Source organism: Chenopodium quinoa, unplaced genomic scaffold, assembly GCF_001683475.1.
Source record: "Chenopodium quinoa cultivar QQ74 unplaced genomic scaffold, ASM168347v1, whole genome shotgun sequence".
NCBI lineage: Eukaryota > Viridiplantae > Streptophyta > Magnoliopsida > Caryophyllales > Amaranthaceae > Chenopodium > Chenopodium quinoa.
This window is the reverse complement of record NW_018744874.1, coordinates 489,106-504,685: the sequence shown is the minus strand read 5'-3', so window position 1 is coordinate 504,685 and position 15,580 is coordinate 489,106. Positions and strand designations below refer to the sequence as shown.

General features: G+C 36.3%; 2 protein-coding genes across 3 annotated transcripts; both read left to right on the top strand.

Moving 5' to 3' along the window:
* Nucleotides 1–1,122: 1,122 nt before the first annotated feature.
* Nucleotides 1,123–11,592, top strand: LOC110704966 (presequence protease 1, chloroplastic/mitochondrial-like). Its single transcript, XM_021882774.1, has 19 exons — nucleotides 1,123–1,820; nucleotides 1,899–2,082; nucleotides 2,957–3,131; nucleotides 3,213–3,345; nucleotides 3,496–3,566; nucleotides 5,534–5,617; nucleotides 5,713–5,803; nucleotides 5,911–6,431; nucleotides 6,555–6,719; nucleotides 6,831–7,049; nucleotides 7,150–7,277; nucleotides 7,446–7,635; nucleotides 8,939–9,022; nucleotides 9,122–9,219; nucleotides 9,370–9,631; nucleotides 9,753–9,915; nucleotides 10,003–10,183; nucleotides 10,787–10,858; nucleotides 11,150–11,592. Exons 1-19 carry the CDS (start codon nucleotides 1,538–1,540, stop codon nucleotides 11,289–11,291), a joined length of 3,246 nt encoding a protein of 1,081 aa, XP_021738466.1. The 5' UTR covers nucleotides 1,123–1,537; the 3' UTR covers nucleotides 11,292–11,592.
* A 909-nt stretch (nucleotides 11,593–12,501) lies between these two features.
* LOC110704964 (B3 domain-containing protein At3g19184-like) lies at nucleotides 12,502–15,555 on the top strand. 2 transcript variants are annotated; one of them, XM_021882773.1, is made up of 7 exons: nucleotides 12,502–12,915; nucleotides 13,011–13,106; nucleotides 13,211–13,242; nucleotides 13,437–13,605; nucleotides 14,042–14,248; nucleotides 14,632–14,726; nucleotides 15,438–15,555. In XM_021882773.1, exons 1-6 carry the CDS (start codon nucleotides 12,775–12,777, stop codon nucleotides 14,677–14,679), a joined length of 693 nt encoding a protein of 230 aa, XP_021738465.1. In that variant the 5' UTR covers nucleotides 12,502–12,774; the 3' UTR covers nucleotides 14,680–14,726; nucleotides 15,438–15,555. The 2 variants fall into 2 exon arrangements, with proteins under 2 accessions (XP_021738465.1, XP_021738464.1); XM_021882772.1 differs by lacking the exon at nucleotides 15,438–15,555 and having other exon boundaries at nucleotides 14,632–15,430.
* The last annotated feature ends 25 nt before the right edge of the window (nucleotides 15,556–15,580 follow it).

Genomic DNA, 15,580 nt, shown 5'->3' with positions numbered 1-15,580 from the left:
GGAAATGTGTATTCAAAATAATTTGTGTATGATCTTCTCCTCTCTTCAGCTACGGATAAGTCTAAATAAGACTAATGTTTTAAACAAAGGTGTGTGCAACAAAATAAATTTAGATCAAACCAAATACTCTACATTCAAGTAGAGGCACTCCCTCTCCTATTTCTCGCATCCCTCAATCTCTACCATAGTTTCCAATTCCGTCTTTAGGTAATTTTAATCACTTTTTTATACAACACCCATTATCACCACACCTAACACACTACCTTGCTAGCACCAACCACCACAAAACCACACAAGCATCATCTACACGTTCATGGACACCATCACACGACCACTCATAACAATTCAACCCACCATGAAATCATACACCCAGATAATTTTCACATAATGTAGCCAGACCCCCAAACACTCGAAAGCTTACACCCTCACAATGCATATTTACCTTATCTTTGAACCACCTCCACCACCTCCCCCATCCACACGGCCACACCCAAAGGAGAAACCATCCCCTTCCAACAAAAAATAATAAAAAAAACCAACAACTGTCCGAAATCCAATAAAAAGAAAGACTAAAAAAATAGGAAATAACCATTTTAAATCATCAATTGTGGCTTTATACCGTGAGATTCAATCATGAAAATTTTATATATTGATCGAATTTGACAATCAAAATCTTATTAGTGGGTATGAATCAAAGTGAGAAGTAAGAAAGATAAGGGGGTGTCGGGGATGGAGCCCCGACAAAGGTTTGGGCAAGGAGGTAACAACGACAAAGGGTGATAACATCAACATAAGAATAGGTAACGAAGAGAGTGGTGGTGCAATGGTGAAGGACGGAAGGCAGAAAAAAGGAGGTGGATGTCTGAACACTATCAAAAACACACATTACTTGTACTTCGTATATTAAAGGGCATTTCTTTCATTTCCCTATCCCTCTCTCTTAAATTCACTCCCTTTACCCCATGCAAATCATAATTTCATTATAAAATGCATAATTAACATAGTGTTGTGTAACTCCATAATTCTTAGCACTTTATTTTAAATAGAAGTAGATTAGTATTTTAACATTGTATTAGTATGAATGAATTTTGTGACTAATTTTTGTAATCAATTGTAAAGACCAAAATTTTCAAAGACGATCGTCATTGTAACCCTACTTTAATCCAAACACGTCAATATGAAAAGACAAAAAAAAAAAACAAGAAAGCAAAAAAATGGGAAAAGAAAATCTTAAATTCTCACAAATATTAGGAGCCAAAAAACGTGGTCTCCAAATATCCACAACACCACAAACAGCTTCAGACCTCCAAACCAAGCAAATCATCAATAAAAAAACTCAAACACCAAATTTACAACTCTTTTATATTCAATCAAAAAAATATACTCGTACATAGCATTATCATCTACTATAATTTGTTTCACTGGTTTTCTTGCAGAAAACTCCTCCCTCCCAAAAAAATTAAAATTAAAATAAATTCATTTCATTTCATAAAAACATATAATTGTGGATTCATTATCACAACCTCAGTGTTTACCAATGGAGAGAGCAATGCTACTCCGTTCTCTCTCCTCTTCAACACCAACTCGCCTCTTCACCGCCTCCACTCGCCGCCTCCTAACTCGCCGGAACTTCCATAGCCAAAACCCTAACTCCTCCAAACCAGTCTCTCTCCTCCGCCACCACTCCATTCTCCGCCCTATCTCCTCCTTATCTCTTCCTCTCCCTCCGCCGCCGTCGCCGTTCTCCGGAGGCCGTCGCAATACTTTCTCGACTCTCTCTCGTCCAGCTGTCGCGACTTCCGACTCCGCCGCTACTTCAGGTTTGTAATGATTGAATTGTTTTCGGTAACTAATTGATTGATTAAATGATTGATTGGTGGTTGTTTTTGGTGGTGTAGAGTCTGGAAAGCATGATTTTGAGTTTGCAGAGAAGCTTGGGTTTGAGAAGGTTGCGGAACAATTTATCGATGAGTGTAAATCGAAAGCTGTGTTGTTTAAGCATAAGAAAACTGGTGCTCAGGTTATGTCGGTTTCGAATGATGATGAGAATAAGGTTTTTGGAATAGTTTTTCGAACTCCTCCGTAAGTTGAAAACTTCTCCATATTTGTCTTATAATTATCAATTTAGCTTTATGCAATGCCGAGTATATGTTTAGGGGCGTAGCTTGTGTATTTACTATTGTTATTGGCCTACTTTGTGTTGTGTCTGTTACATTGCTGGTCAAGATAATGGTGTTTGATACTTCGATGTTTAATAGGTTTTTGACATCCGCATTTTAGCTACGTATTTTAACATTTGAATTTTATGATGAATTATACTCGCAATTTTATATCTAGAGTTGAGGAGCGAAGTTTAGCATTTATAAGCTGGAGTTGTATTTTTCGATATGAGCTTGATTGGTTTACAGTATTCTTCTACCCTGCTGTTATGGTAATAAGAGATTATGGCGAAATATTGAGTGGGGAACCTGAAATCTATCAAGAAGTACTCTAGATTATTACGCGATGAATATAGATGGAAAACCTGTACAAGGTTGGGGATTTTCTGGATTTCTAAATTCTAACATAATTTGAAAGTCCAGATAAAGGTTAGAAAACGATCCCTCGGAAATTAGGAGAGGACCCTAGGCTTTGAATGTATGTCCTTGTTAGCTTTGGCTGATTCCTGTTGCTGACTAATGTAATTAAAATCAACTTAAGCTGCTTCATGCCCAATTATCAAGGATAGTATTCTGGTGCTATTTAGCTTAATTATGATGTCAATTATTCAAGTGGTCCTTGAAACTTTCTACTTTTTTTCCTTGTTGAAATTGTTTCCTCTCATTGCTGCAGCCTACTTGGGTATGCTATTGTATTAATGTCAACCCTTGGCTGCAATAAAAGTCAACTTAATCTGGGGTACTTATTGCCGTTATCTTGTCCCAGTCTCCTTATAATTTTTTGTCTGTTATTGCAGGAGTGATTCGACTGGGATTCCTCACATATTAGAACATAGTGTGTTGTGTGGTTCCAGAAAGTATCCTCTGAAAGAACCTTTTGTTGAACTTTTGAAAGGGAGCTTGAATACCTTTTTGAATGCTTTTACATATCCTGATAGGACTTGCTATCCTGTTGCATCTACTAATACCAAGGTTTGTGCTTTTCCTGAAATTATTTTTGATGTCATCCTTAGACTCATGTGTTTAATTCATATTGAATTGCTTGTTAAACAGGACTTCTATAATCTGGTAGATGTTTACTTGGATGCGGTGTTCTTTCCCAAATGTGTGGAGGACAAATGGACTTTCCAACAAGAAGGCTGGCATTATGAGCTTAATGATCCTTCAGAACCAATATCTTATAAAGGTTTCAGCTGTTTATTTGTTTATATCACTTTTGATGCCAATAATTTTATGAAAAATCCATAATCCATGCCATGGTGTTGGTGATGTCATGAATAATGCCTTTTGACTTCTAATTCTCTTTATGTTGATTAATTTAAAATGCATGTTTCAGGTGTTGTCTTTAATGAGATGAAGGGTGTTTATTCCCAGCCAGATAATGTTTTAGGTCGCACTGCTCAACAGGCATGTCTTTCACCGATTTTACTTTCCCCAATTACATTTAGCTACCTTGTTATTACAAAAGAAAAAGTTGGTTTCCTTGATTTTTGAGGTGTCTTATGAATTATGAGTAGTAATATTGACTTCACTTGGTGAACTGTTTTGCTTCTATGCGTCCATGCCAAATAAGATTTGGTATTGTCTGCATTATATTTTGACTCTAAGATGCCCATTAATTAAACAAGATAGAATGCTTGACTCTAACTTGTTTTTTTTTTTTTTTTTTTTCCATAAATTTTAGATTTTTAACACCAGAAAAAAAAACCCTCCCCCCTCGATAATGGTTTTTAACACCAAAAAAAAAAAAAAAAAAAAAAAAAAATTTAACACCAATAAAATTTCAAAAATTTGATTTTACAACCACTTAACAAATTCCGTCCAAGCATTTGTTAAGTAGGGTCTATACTGCCACATGTCGCTTTTTTGTTTGGTAAAAAAAAAAAAGCCTAACACTACCCAGCGGCCAGCCACCCCGCGCCACCACCGCCTCCCTGTTCTCCGCCCTCACCCAGCACAACCGCCGACCCGCACCTCATCACCGACACACCTCTCCCCCGACCTAACCCAGCCCCACCGAAACCCTAAATCCTAAAAGGCCAGTTATGGCCGAAATTGGCCGGTTTTGGGGTTGAGTGGACTAAACCGGCCGATTTTGGTCATAACTAGCCGTTTTCGTGGCCATTTTAGAATTTAGGGTTTCGGTTAGGACGGTTTATGGGTGCGGAATGGGAGGGGGATGGGCTCTAGTGTCGGGGGGGGTTGGAAGGGGACGGGTTTCGCTTGTCGGGGCAGAGGAGGTGGGTGGGTTTCGGTGCCGACTGGTTGAAGCTACGAGTGTGGGGTGGGGATGTGGTGGTGGGGTTGTTGGGTGGCTGTAGGATTGTTAAGTTTTTTTTTTGTTTTTGTTTTTGTTTTTTGTTTTTTTACCAAACAAAAAGCGACACGTGGCAGTGTGGACCCCACTTAACGGATTCTTGGACAAAATATGTTAGGGCGTGTTCTCTTTAGATTATTTTCGGTTCACTTCGGTTCTTAATTTCCTTCTCTCATAAAATATTTAGTTCAGCTAGTTCAGTCATAAAAATTTCCTTCTCTCAGCCATTTCAGTCAATCATAACAGACCTTAAGTGGTGGTAAAATCATATTTCAGAAAAAAAATTTGGTGTTAATTTTTTTTTTTGGGGTGTTAAAACAATTTTCGGGTTTGCTTCTGGTGTTAAAATCTAAAATTTCCTTTTTTTTTCGCTTAATAATTATGTTAGTTGTGCTGAGCTATTGACCCATTTAATATGTTCTACTACGTAATATATATATAAAGTGATTCAACAATAAGTGACTTTTCTTGTTCATTTTTTTTGTTATGCTATTGTACTAATGACAATCGCTGTTTAGTTTCACCCCCTACCCATTATTGTTTTTACTATAGGATAAACACACATAATAAGTTTTAAAGGTGTGGTCTGGCATTTGAAAAAACAAAAATTGAAAGAAAGATACTGAAACTAGTGACATTCTTAGGGAAAGAAAGGTAATCATTCATTGATATTTGTGGTTGTAAGGGTATTTGAGGAACAGACTAGATGTTTATGAACCCAAAAGAGAATTGTGAAATATAATTTGTGATATCTTTACAAAGCTAGTGTGAAATACATATAGGGACAAAGGATTATATTGATACTTTGAAAAGCTAATTATAAAACATTGTACTTCCTCTGTTCCCATATTTTGCCCAGGTTCATTTTTGGTTTGCCCCTAACTTCTATACCATGCTTTCTCTTCGGTATTGTTTAAGTAATATTTTGGGAAAATTTTCTTTTGTTGATGCGGATTTTAAGGACTGGTTGTTGTATAGCAATGCCTAAAGTATATTATTATTGCTTTAAAAAGACATCTTTGTCAAAGAATGCTTATTTGGTGTCAATGACTTTTAGGCACTCTTTCCAGACAACACCTATGGTGTAGATAGTGGTGGGGACCCAAATGTTATTCCCAAGCTCACGTTTGAGAAATTTAAGGTATGTGACATTCAAATGTTTTGCTGGTTCTTTTCAGAGCAGCCCTGTCATGAGCTTAATTTGATGCATTTTGCTAATGTGATACATATGAACAGGAATTTCACCAAAGATTTTACCACCCTAGCAATGCAAGGATATGGTTTTATGGAGATGATGATCCAAATGAGCGTCTTCGCCTCTTGAGTGGTATGTCATTGCAGTCAGTGTTGAGCTTTATTTCTGATGGAGCCCTTTGTCCATCAGTTCCACTTAATTTGTTTATCTGACATTCGTCTGGTGAATGTTCATTGCAGAATATCTAGATAAGTTTGATGAGAGCTCAGCTCCCAATGACTCACAAATTCAACCGCAAAAACTATTCTCAGAACCTGTCAGGATTACAGAGAAATATCCTGCTGGTGATGGTGAGGATTTGAAGAAAAAGCACATGGTTTGTCTTAATTGGTTGCTGTCTGAAAAGCCTCTAGATTTGGAGACCGAGCTTGCAATTGCGTTTTTGGATCACCTTTTGTTGGGAACACCAGCCTCTCCTTTAAGGAAAATCTTGCTGGAGAGTGGCCTTGGAGAAGCTATCATTGGAGGTGGCATTGATGATGATCTTTTGCAGCCTCAGTTTAGTATTGGATTGAAGGGTGTTCAAGAGGAGGACATTCAAAAAGTAGAAGAACTAGTGGTAACAACTCTTAAAAATCTGGTGGAAGAAGGTTTCAATTCAGATGCTATAGAGGCGTCCATGAATACTATTGAGTTCTCTCTAAGGGAAAATAACACTGGCTCCTTCCCACGTGGACTATCCTTAATGCTTCGGTCTATTGTAAGACATATGTCTCTATTCTGAAATTTTTTAAATTATGACTGCCCCTAACCGTCTGAAAATAAATTGTTTGTTAATATTTATGACTCACTATTATAACTTCCATTTTTTTGGTTGGTGTAGGGAAAATGGATTTATGATATGGATCCCTTTGAGCCATTGAGGTGGGAGAAACCACTGATGAAGCTTAAGGAAAGAGTAGCAGCAGAAGGCTCTAAAGCTGTATTCTCTCCCTTAATTGAAAAGTATATTCTGAAAAACCCTCACCGTGTAACAGTTGAAATGCAGGTGAGTATTGCAATTTACATCTCCTTTATTCTGAATTTATAACACAAATCAATAAATCATAAACAGGTTGCTCTATCAGCTTTCATATGATTCTAACACTGTTGCTGCCAGCCTGATCCAGAGAAGGCTGCTCATGATGAGGCTGTTGAACAAGAATCTTTGGAGAAGCTCAAGGCAAGTATGACAGAGGAAGATCTAGCAGAATTGGTTCGTGCTACTCAAGAGTTGCGCTTAAAGCAGGAAACTCCAGATCCACCTGAAGCTTTGCGGAGTGTTCCATGTCTATCTTTGCATGACATCCCGAAAAAACCCATTCATATCCCCACTGAGGTTGGACTCCCTTTTTTCATTTATAGTGTGTCTGGGGGGGGGGGTAATTTTCTGTCAATTGTTTTATTTGAAAATCTTTTCTAAGTGTTTTCTCTTGCAGATTGGGAATATCAATGGTGTGACGGTTCTGCAGCATGACTTATTCACAAACGATGTCATTTACAGTGAAGTTGTATTTGATATGAGTACCCTGAAACATGAGCTTCTCCAATATATACCTTTATTTTGGTAAGATTGCTTACATAGTGAAAACTTGTTAATCATGGTGAACTTGTTTGCTGTCTCTTCTTTTTGAATTCTTTGTTCAACTTAAATTTTAATTAATGATGCATTCCATTTGCACATGATTTTTTTTTCTTTGGTTCCGAGCTTTAATTCTTTCCAAACTCTATGCAGTCAATCGTTGTTGGAGATGGGTACCAAAGACATGGATTTTGTGCAACTTAATCAGTTAATTGGAAGGAGAACTGGAGGAATATCTGTTTACCCTTTTTCATCATCTGTAAGGGATAGTAAGGACCCATGTGCTAAGCTGATTGTCAGAGGGAAAGCAATGGCTGAACGCGCTGAAGACCTTTTTAATCTGGTACGCTACACTTTTATGAACCCTAGTCACCCAGAACCCAGAACTGGAGGGGCAAATCCTTAAATTAGCTCCATAAATTACAAAGTATCCCAGTTTCTTTAATATTCACTGACTGTTAAACACTCCCTCTTTTTGAATGTTTGCAACAGTGTGACTGTCATGCTTGCCAATGCATAAGTTTGACTGATCAAATATGTACTTTTAAATCAGTAAAACTTATCAAAAAATTGGCATTTGAAAAAATATATATTTTAAAAAATTGGCCATGTAAGGAGACCAAGTGACGCTCCGGTAAGGAGGCTTGAAGAATTGCAAAGTATTGGGATTGCGAGAGGTAGGGGAAGAAGAAAACTTGGAAGAGGGTGACTGAGAGTGACATGAGTGCTTTGGGGATAGAGGAAAATATGGTGTTGGATAGGGTGGTGTGGAGGGAGAAAATTCACGTCAATTATGTGTTATGATTACATATATATATTTTAAATTTATCTTACTTTTTTTTTTTTTGGTTTGATCCCTTTAGTGTTTCATGAACTGTACTGAATACTGATTTCCTTTACCAAACTTTTTAACCACTCTTTTAAAACTTTCTTGAATTCTATTCTTGGTTCTCTATCAACATTCCCTTCATTTTTCTCACTTTTCTCATCTTTTCAAACTCTTTTAACTGATTTTCTTATTATGTCCCTTTCTTTATATCGTACGGTTCCTTATGATGATTCATGTTAACCAGTCCCAAATTATTTTGGGACTAAGGCTTTGTTGTTGTCGTTTGACTAAGCCGACCCCACTTATGAGATTAAGGCTTTGATTGATTGACAATGTTTGCACTTTTGACTATTCACATACTACTCTGTAATTGTATCTACATATTGTGTCTCATACTTAAGGAAAAGCATAGTCAAGTGGGTCTTGTTAGACTCATCTTGATATATACTATCACAATGTCATCAATTTATTATGGTAATTGTCATGTAATTAACGATAGAGTTTTAATTAAATTTTGCTTTAGGAAATGTAATCCCCCCCCCCCCCCCCCCATGTTGCAATATTCTAAAGAATGAAGGATTACAAACAATATTTAATTTTTATATATTAGTAAAAATGTAAGGTCAGCGCTAATGTATAGTATACTCAGGTGGTTATTCAGTTATTGAGAAAAACATGTGCATTCCCTTCTAACCACAAACGCCACTGAATCTCCATGAAAAAAATACACCACAACATTAACTTCTCCTTTGCCAATGCAAGCCAACTGTTGCCTTTGTTCCAAACTTTTACTAATTTGGTTTCTTGTATATTCTAGATGAATCTTGTCCTTCAGGAGGTTCAGTTCAATGATCAACAGCGCTTCAAGCAATTTGTTTCTCAGAGTAAAGCAAGAATGGAGGTATCTATTACTGCAATTCATTTTTAAGACTTTGTTGATAAACTGGTCATGAAGCAATAGCTTTTGTACTTATACCATAGCCGAAAAACTTGTCTTCAGAATCGACTGAGTGGCAGTGGTCATGGGATCGCAGCTGCAAGGATAGATGCAAAGTTGAATGCCGCTGGTTGGATTTCTGAGCAAATGGGTGGTGTCAGGTGAGACCATGCCTTCTTTCACATCAGTATTGTAATTATTCAACTGTACATTTTATCCTCCTCTGCAAAATTAATACTGTAAATTGGATTGCAGCTTACAACAAATTTATGTTTTGATATGAAAGTAATCTTTTTGTGGTGTGCCTCTAGTTACCTTGAGTTCCTGAGAGGCCTGGAAGAGAAAGTTAATAAGGATTGGGAAGGAATTTCTCTCTCTCTGGAAGAGATTCGCAAAACTTTACTTACAAAGAAGCATTGCTTGGTCAATTTGACTGCTGATGGGAAAAATATTACAAACTCAGAAAAGTATATTGGCAAATTTCTCGACTCACTTCCAGACTTCTCCTGTGAACCAAATAAGTGGAATACTCAACTCTCTTCTCATAATGAAGCCATTGTGATACCCACTCAAGTAATTTCCATTGTTTTTATTTTTTATTTTATTTTTAACCCATCATTTATGTGCTAGTACATATATTTTTGGTTTTATGTTTTATTGCAAGTGATGAATGATTCCTTTTGATCCTCCCTAGGTCAATTATGTTGGAAAAGCTGCGAATGTATATGGAGATGGTTATAAGCTCAATGGAAGTGCCTATGTCATTTCGAAATATATCAGTAATACATGGCTGTGGGACCGTGTACGAGTGAGTGGCGGTGCTTATGGAGGCTTTTGTGACTTTGATACTCATTCAGGTGACTAGTATATCCTGTGAGCTTGAGTAATATCTATAAGTTGTAAGTTCTTGCTGTTTTCACTTCTTACATCTGTCATGTTTCCAGGGGTTTTCACATATTTGTCCTATCGAGATCCAAATTTGTTAAAAACACTTGAAGTTTATGATGGAACGGGTGATTTCCTCCGTGGGTTGGAATTAGATAATGAAGCTCTCGCCAAGGCAATTATTGGGACCATTGGTGATGTTGACTCATATCAACTACCTGATGCCAAAGGTTATAGCAGGTAATGTGCAATTCTTGTTATGGAGAGGTAGATGGTTCCTTGTTTATCGAGATGAGTTTGCATGCTCTTTTTTTTTTTGACGTATATTTAACTGTAAAATGAGGAGGCCAGTTGCCAGTACCATGGCTGCGCTTGAAGTCTAGATAAGTCAGTTCGAAGTTAAATGCCTCTTAGAAGCTCCTTGCTCCAAAAAACTAATATTCTTGTTTTGAACATGAAAAGAGGGGGATAAAAGGAAACAGAAGTTATCCAGTTGGAACACACAGATGTATTCTTGAGGAATACAAATATACTCTAAACTACTGGCTCCATATCTTCTTCATTTATTTACTTTTTTCTTTCTTCTTCTGGTTTTTATGGCTCCTTAAAATTTATTGTGGCATCTATGCCGATTATGGGGCAGTTTGGGGATAGTTTTACTTGTTGTCACTGCTTAATTTGTCACTTGAAGAGTATGAAGTCAAATATTAGTTTTTTGTTTGGTAAGTTGTAATTCTGGTAGACTTTGAGAAAAATAATTTTAGGTATGGCTTGTTTTTTGTGAGATGCTTATTAAAAGGGATTCAGTAATCAATACTGATTAGTTTCCAATTACTTTTCCAGTATGTTACGGCACTTGTTGGGAGTCACAGAAGAAGAACGAGAAAAAAGACGTGAGGAGATACTTTCAACGAGGTAATATTGGATATGCTACTAACATTCTATACAAATTTTAATTAGTAGAAGACTGCTTTCATCTACTGCGGATTGCAGAATGGGGTTCAAGATGCATATGGCGCTACCCTTGAGTATCAAAACCAGCAGAAAAGCTTTTTCAATCACTTTGCTGTAGAAATAATCACATTGACGCAAATACTATTTAGTTGTGCTAGACTTTCCCTGAACTCTTTTCGTTGCAGTTGATGGGGTAGGTCCTAATCTCTACAGTGATGGTGGAATCTTATGAAAGTTATTTATGTTGTGCAGTGTAAAGGACTTCAAGGAATTTGCAGATGCAGTTGATGTAGTCAAAGATAAAGGAGTTGTGGTTGCAGTGGCATCTCCGGAAGATGTTGAAGCTGCAAAGAAGCTAAAGCCTGACTTCTTACAAGTGAAGAAAGTGCTTTAAGGTATTGCTGGTGTTCATGGAGTTCAAAATAGACTGGAAGCAGTTGACAAGATCGCAACTAGTTCTTATGCCTTGATTTTTCGTTTGGGATTAAATTATTTTTATAGCTACAAAGTACAAATCCCATGATAGTTGATCATAGAATAGCAATTTTCTTGATTAGTCTATATGAACACAGTGTTTAGAGTATTCCAGATGTTGATGTGAGTCTCAATTATTGTACAGCTACACAGTTCACCTCGCTTCGTTGTTACACGTGCAGAGGGAAAAACTATTAATAAAGAACATTTTTGTCATGAAAGTTTTTGGGTTCCTTTTGATAACTTGATTATTGATGCAGCTCTATTTATTTGACATTTGAAATGTGCCAATTTACACATTTGTGTTTAGATGATTGAGAATATGTCCTGGAATTGGACTGCTAAGTGGAATGTAAGCTATATCAGTGAGGGGCTTTTGATCTGTGTACGATTGCATTTATATGTGCAACCGCGCAATGCCAATGCTATTTAGAGGTGCCAAATCTGGATAGTTAACTGGTTTGAACTTGGGTTGGAAGTTGGATTACACCAAGTATGTCTCTCTCATTTTGTCCAACCGGCGCTTCAATCAAACAATCATTGTAAACTTGGTGTTTTTGATTTATATATATATTTTTTTTAAATTTCGATTTTTATTATTGATGAATGCATGATGGAGTTAAAGATGTTATAACTCATAAAAATATAAAATGTTACTTATTCAAAGTAAAAGTTTTTTTGTTAAAAGAACAAACCAACAAATAACTAAATAATAAAGCCACTTTGAGAAAATTTCATGTAAAGGATGATTAATTTTTCTTCCATAGCCTAACAGTTTTCCTATCACACATTCACACACTCTTAATCGAACTCATTTGTACTCTACTACGAGCGTATTTATGTTCCATAAGAGAATTAATTGCATGGTTTGGGTCTTTTCATATTGAACAAAAGAACCGAATTCAGCGACGTTATGCCTTTAAACCCTAAGCGTTTGTAATAATTCTTTTTTCCCCTTCGTATCAGATTCATGTTTTTATCCTATGAAAAAACGACGACTACCGGTTTACCGCCATGGAAACTTGGGCAAAAGGGGTGATAATTTCTTGAAGACCGACTTAGGAAACTTGTGACTAAATGTGAGCCAAAATTGCTAATAAGCCTAAATGGACCATATAACCCACAAGCCAAATGGCTAATAAGCCTACTTTTTATCCAAACACCATAATAAAATAATACAGAAAAAAGGAAGATTCAAATTCAAAAAATGTAAGAAAGAGGCGCTCAAAAAGACACAAAATGCCTTAAAATAGAAAGTTTACTCCAATTAAATACAGAAATTGTCACAATTTGAGAATTAGAAAGTCACTCCAAAAGTTCCATCAATTTCTGAAGGAAGAACTTATCAATCAGAAAGGCCTTTCCCTTTCTCTTTCGGTTTCGGTTTCGGGTTCGGATTGAAAATGGTGACAACAACAGCAAGCTATGAGGACAAAAGGAAGCAGAGATTGGAGGAAAACAAGAAGAGAATGGAGCAACTTAATCTCCATAAACTTGCTCAAGCTCTCAAACCTTCTCCCAGAAAAACCCATCATTCTTCCCCTGTAATATTAATTAAATCATTTAGTAATTAATAAAGTTCATACCTTTTTTTTAGTATTTCATTTTTCAATTCTCATGTAATTACTCTATGATTCAGGCTAAGAAAGTGAAGGCAAGATCAACCGATTTCGGTGTCTCGTCTGTTCGTCGTTCGTCTCGAACGGCTGATAAACCTCCTCCAAATTACAAAGAGGTTTAATTTTCAATATGTTTACAATGTACAATTTATAATACCCTTTGATTTATTTCTAAAAACCCATTTTCATTCTTTTATTTTAATTGTTTTGGTCTTTACAGTATGCAATGGAGCCTATGTCGGAAGGTAGAAGGTGAGTTTAGTTCATCTCTACTTTCTCCACTTTTCGGGTTTTTATTTTGGCATAGAGAAAGCCACAAAGAGCAAATGATATAGACGAGATTTGATATTAATATATTAATTGTCGTGTATCATCTAGCACTTTAATGAACTAAACTAGTTTTTTCTATTTTTTGATGGATTTGATGGATGTTAAATTGCTGCTAGGATATACAAGTACAAAAGAAGGGATATTCTGAATCGAGTTTATGCCTCGGATAAGGATAGGGTTTATGCTATTGAGAGAGCTGAAGAACTTGAACAACAATTAGGCTCGGCATTTCCTGCCTTTATCAAACCAATGCTTCAATCTCATGTTACTGGAGGGTTTTGGTTGGTCAGTTTTAAAACCCTTTTTTCTGTATTGTTAAATTATTGGTTCACCACCTCTAAAAAAATTACTAGGGTTTTTGAGGAATTGGAATTTAGGAAGAAAAGTCTAAATTTACACGGGTTGAAATGTTAATGTTATGCCACATAGAATGTACAACGGTTGCATTGGATATGTTTTTTGATGATAAAGTAATAAAGTTATCTACTTTTTGCTCGAATTTTTAGTTGTAAGATTGTCACTTGTACACTAAGGTCTAATTTTTTTAGCTAAATTTTGAATGTCACGTTTAGCTTAAGAAAAATGTGAAAAACAAGCACTTTTTTGATTCAGAAAAATAGCTACTAAAATAGGCAACTTTCCTATGCCCTTGAACAACTTCAGTTCAAGAAGAAATCTTGAGAAATCTCACATACTTAAGTAAATCTCTGTTGCCATACAGAGTTTTCCTATCCCATTTTGCAAGGTCCACCTTCCAGACGAGGACGAGATGGTCACTTTAGTTGATGAAGATGGTGATGAATGGAAGGCCAAGTACCTTGCTAGAAAGAATGGACTTAGTGGTGGATGGAGAGGATTTTCTATTGATCATGAATTGGTTGATGGAGATGCCCTTGTTTTCCAGCTCATTGAACCAACTACCTTTAAGGTAACCTCAGTTTCTTTCTGCTCTTCTTACTACTACTGCACTACAGTCTGAATTTCACTGCCTAACATAACACCTGAATCATGTTGTAACCAAGTAAACATTTTCATACAGATGTAGTATACTACTTCGTATACCATTTAAGTACATTTACCAAATCAAATTAGTATAGAAGTTAAGATATAGATGATGATCAGTATTTTCATAAGCTTTGAGAAGTTTCATCTATTTGCTCTATGGATAAGCTCGGTTTGATTGTCTATTTCTTGAGGTTTTTAAGCCCATGTTTGGTCTTTCTACCTACAGAACTACATAATAATGAACCAGTTTTGCTTTGATTGTTAAAATATTTATCGTAACACTAGTAACTTCACTTATTTTCTTAGGTCTACATCATTCGGGTGAATTCCACTGAAGAAGAAGACGAAGAGTAGGAATAGTGAGGGGAAAGAAAGGCTTCCAAAAAAAAAAAAAAGAGCGGGTAATTCTTACTCTGATGATTGAGAACAATTGCTTCATTAAAAGAAAAAAATCCCCAGAATGAAGTTTATTCCAGATCCTGTCTGGTGGATTACTTGACGCCGTTCTGGCTTCTATTTTGATGGTTTTCCTGTGTTTTCTGAGAACCACAGTTTATGCTAATTGCGAGTAATAATTGCTTCATATGTTACCATGTTTTAATCTAAATGGTCTGACCCTGAGCAGAGAATAAGTTGAACAATTAATCTGGTCCTAATGCTCACATTTTACTATATCAGCTAACAACTCGATTAGCCTCCTTATGTGGTTACAAGTTACAACCTAAGAATGTGAGCATTAGGACCAGTCGACCAGATTGATTGTTATGGTTAAAATGATAATAATTCATTAGGAGACCCTCCTTATGTGGCTACAACCTAAGAATGTAAAATCATACTACCACCGTTTCATATTATTTGCAATGATTAGACATTTTTCCTCTCTATTTTATGTCAAATCGTTGCAAATGATATAAAACGTAGGTAGTACTACATTAAGATATACAGTACAATATTACAATACTTGATTACACTGTAACTTGAAAGAAAGGAGCTAAATGCCAACATTAGGGGATTAGCCTGCTAATAAATTTGTATTGAGGATATGCCTATTTCCTCAATACAAATTGCTTCTAGGCCATTTTGTTGTCTTTAAAGTTTTGTCATTTTGGCAGGTAAAGGTTGCTGATGATGCTGAGGCTTTCCAGGTTCATTTCGCTGAAAACAATGGCCATAGGCTCATTACTTGTTTGTGTTTGAAGACTATCTATCTTCCATTTTGACTTCGGGTACGCTATGGCTCGTGTATGCAGTTGAC

What these genes read in the sequence shown, in the direction of transcription:
- LOC110704966 (XM_021882774.1), top strand. Translation starts at nt 1,538, where the DNA reads ATGGAGAGAGCAATGCTACTCCGTTCTCTCTCCTCTTCAACACCAACT. An exon ending in TAGGTCGCACTGCTCAACAG is followed by an intron (nt 3,567 to 5,533) that starts GCATGTCTTTCA and finishes AATGACTTTTAG; the next exon opens with GCACTCTTTCCAGACAACAC. An exon ending in GATGCCAAAGGTTATAGCAG is followed by an intron (nt 10,184 to 10,786) that starts GTAATGTGCAAT and finishes TTACTTTTCCAG; the next exon opens with TATGTTACGGCACTTGTTGG.
- LOC110704964 (XM_021882773.1), top strand. Translation starts at nt 12,775, where the DNA reads ATGGTGACAACAACAGCAAGCTATGAGGACAAAAGGAAGCAGAGATTG. An exon ending in TTACTGGAGGGTTTTGGTTG is followed by an intron (nt 13,606 to 14,041) that starts GTCAGTTTTAAA and finishes GTTGCCATACAG; the next exon opens with AGTTTTCCTATCCCATTTTG. An exon ending in TTGAACCAACTACCTTTAAG is followed by an intron (nt 14,249 to 14,631) that starts GTAACCTCAGTT and finishes TTATTTTCTTAG; the next exon opens with GTCTACATCATTCGGGTGAA.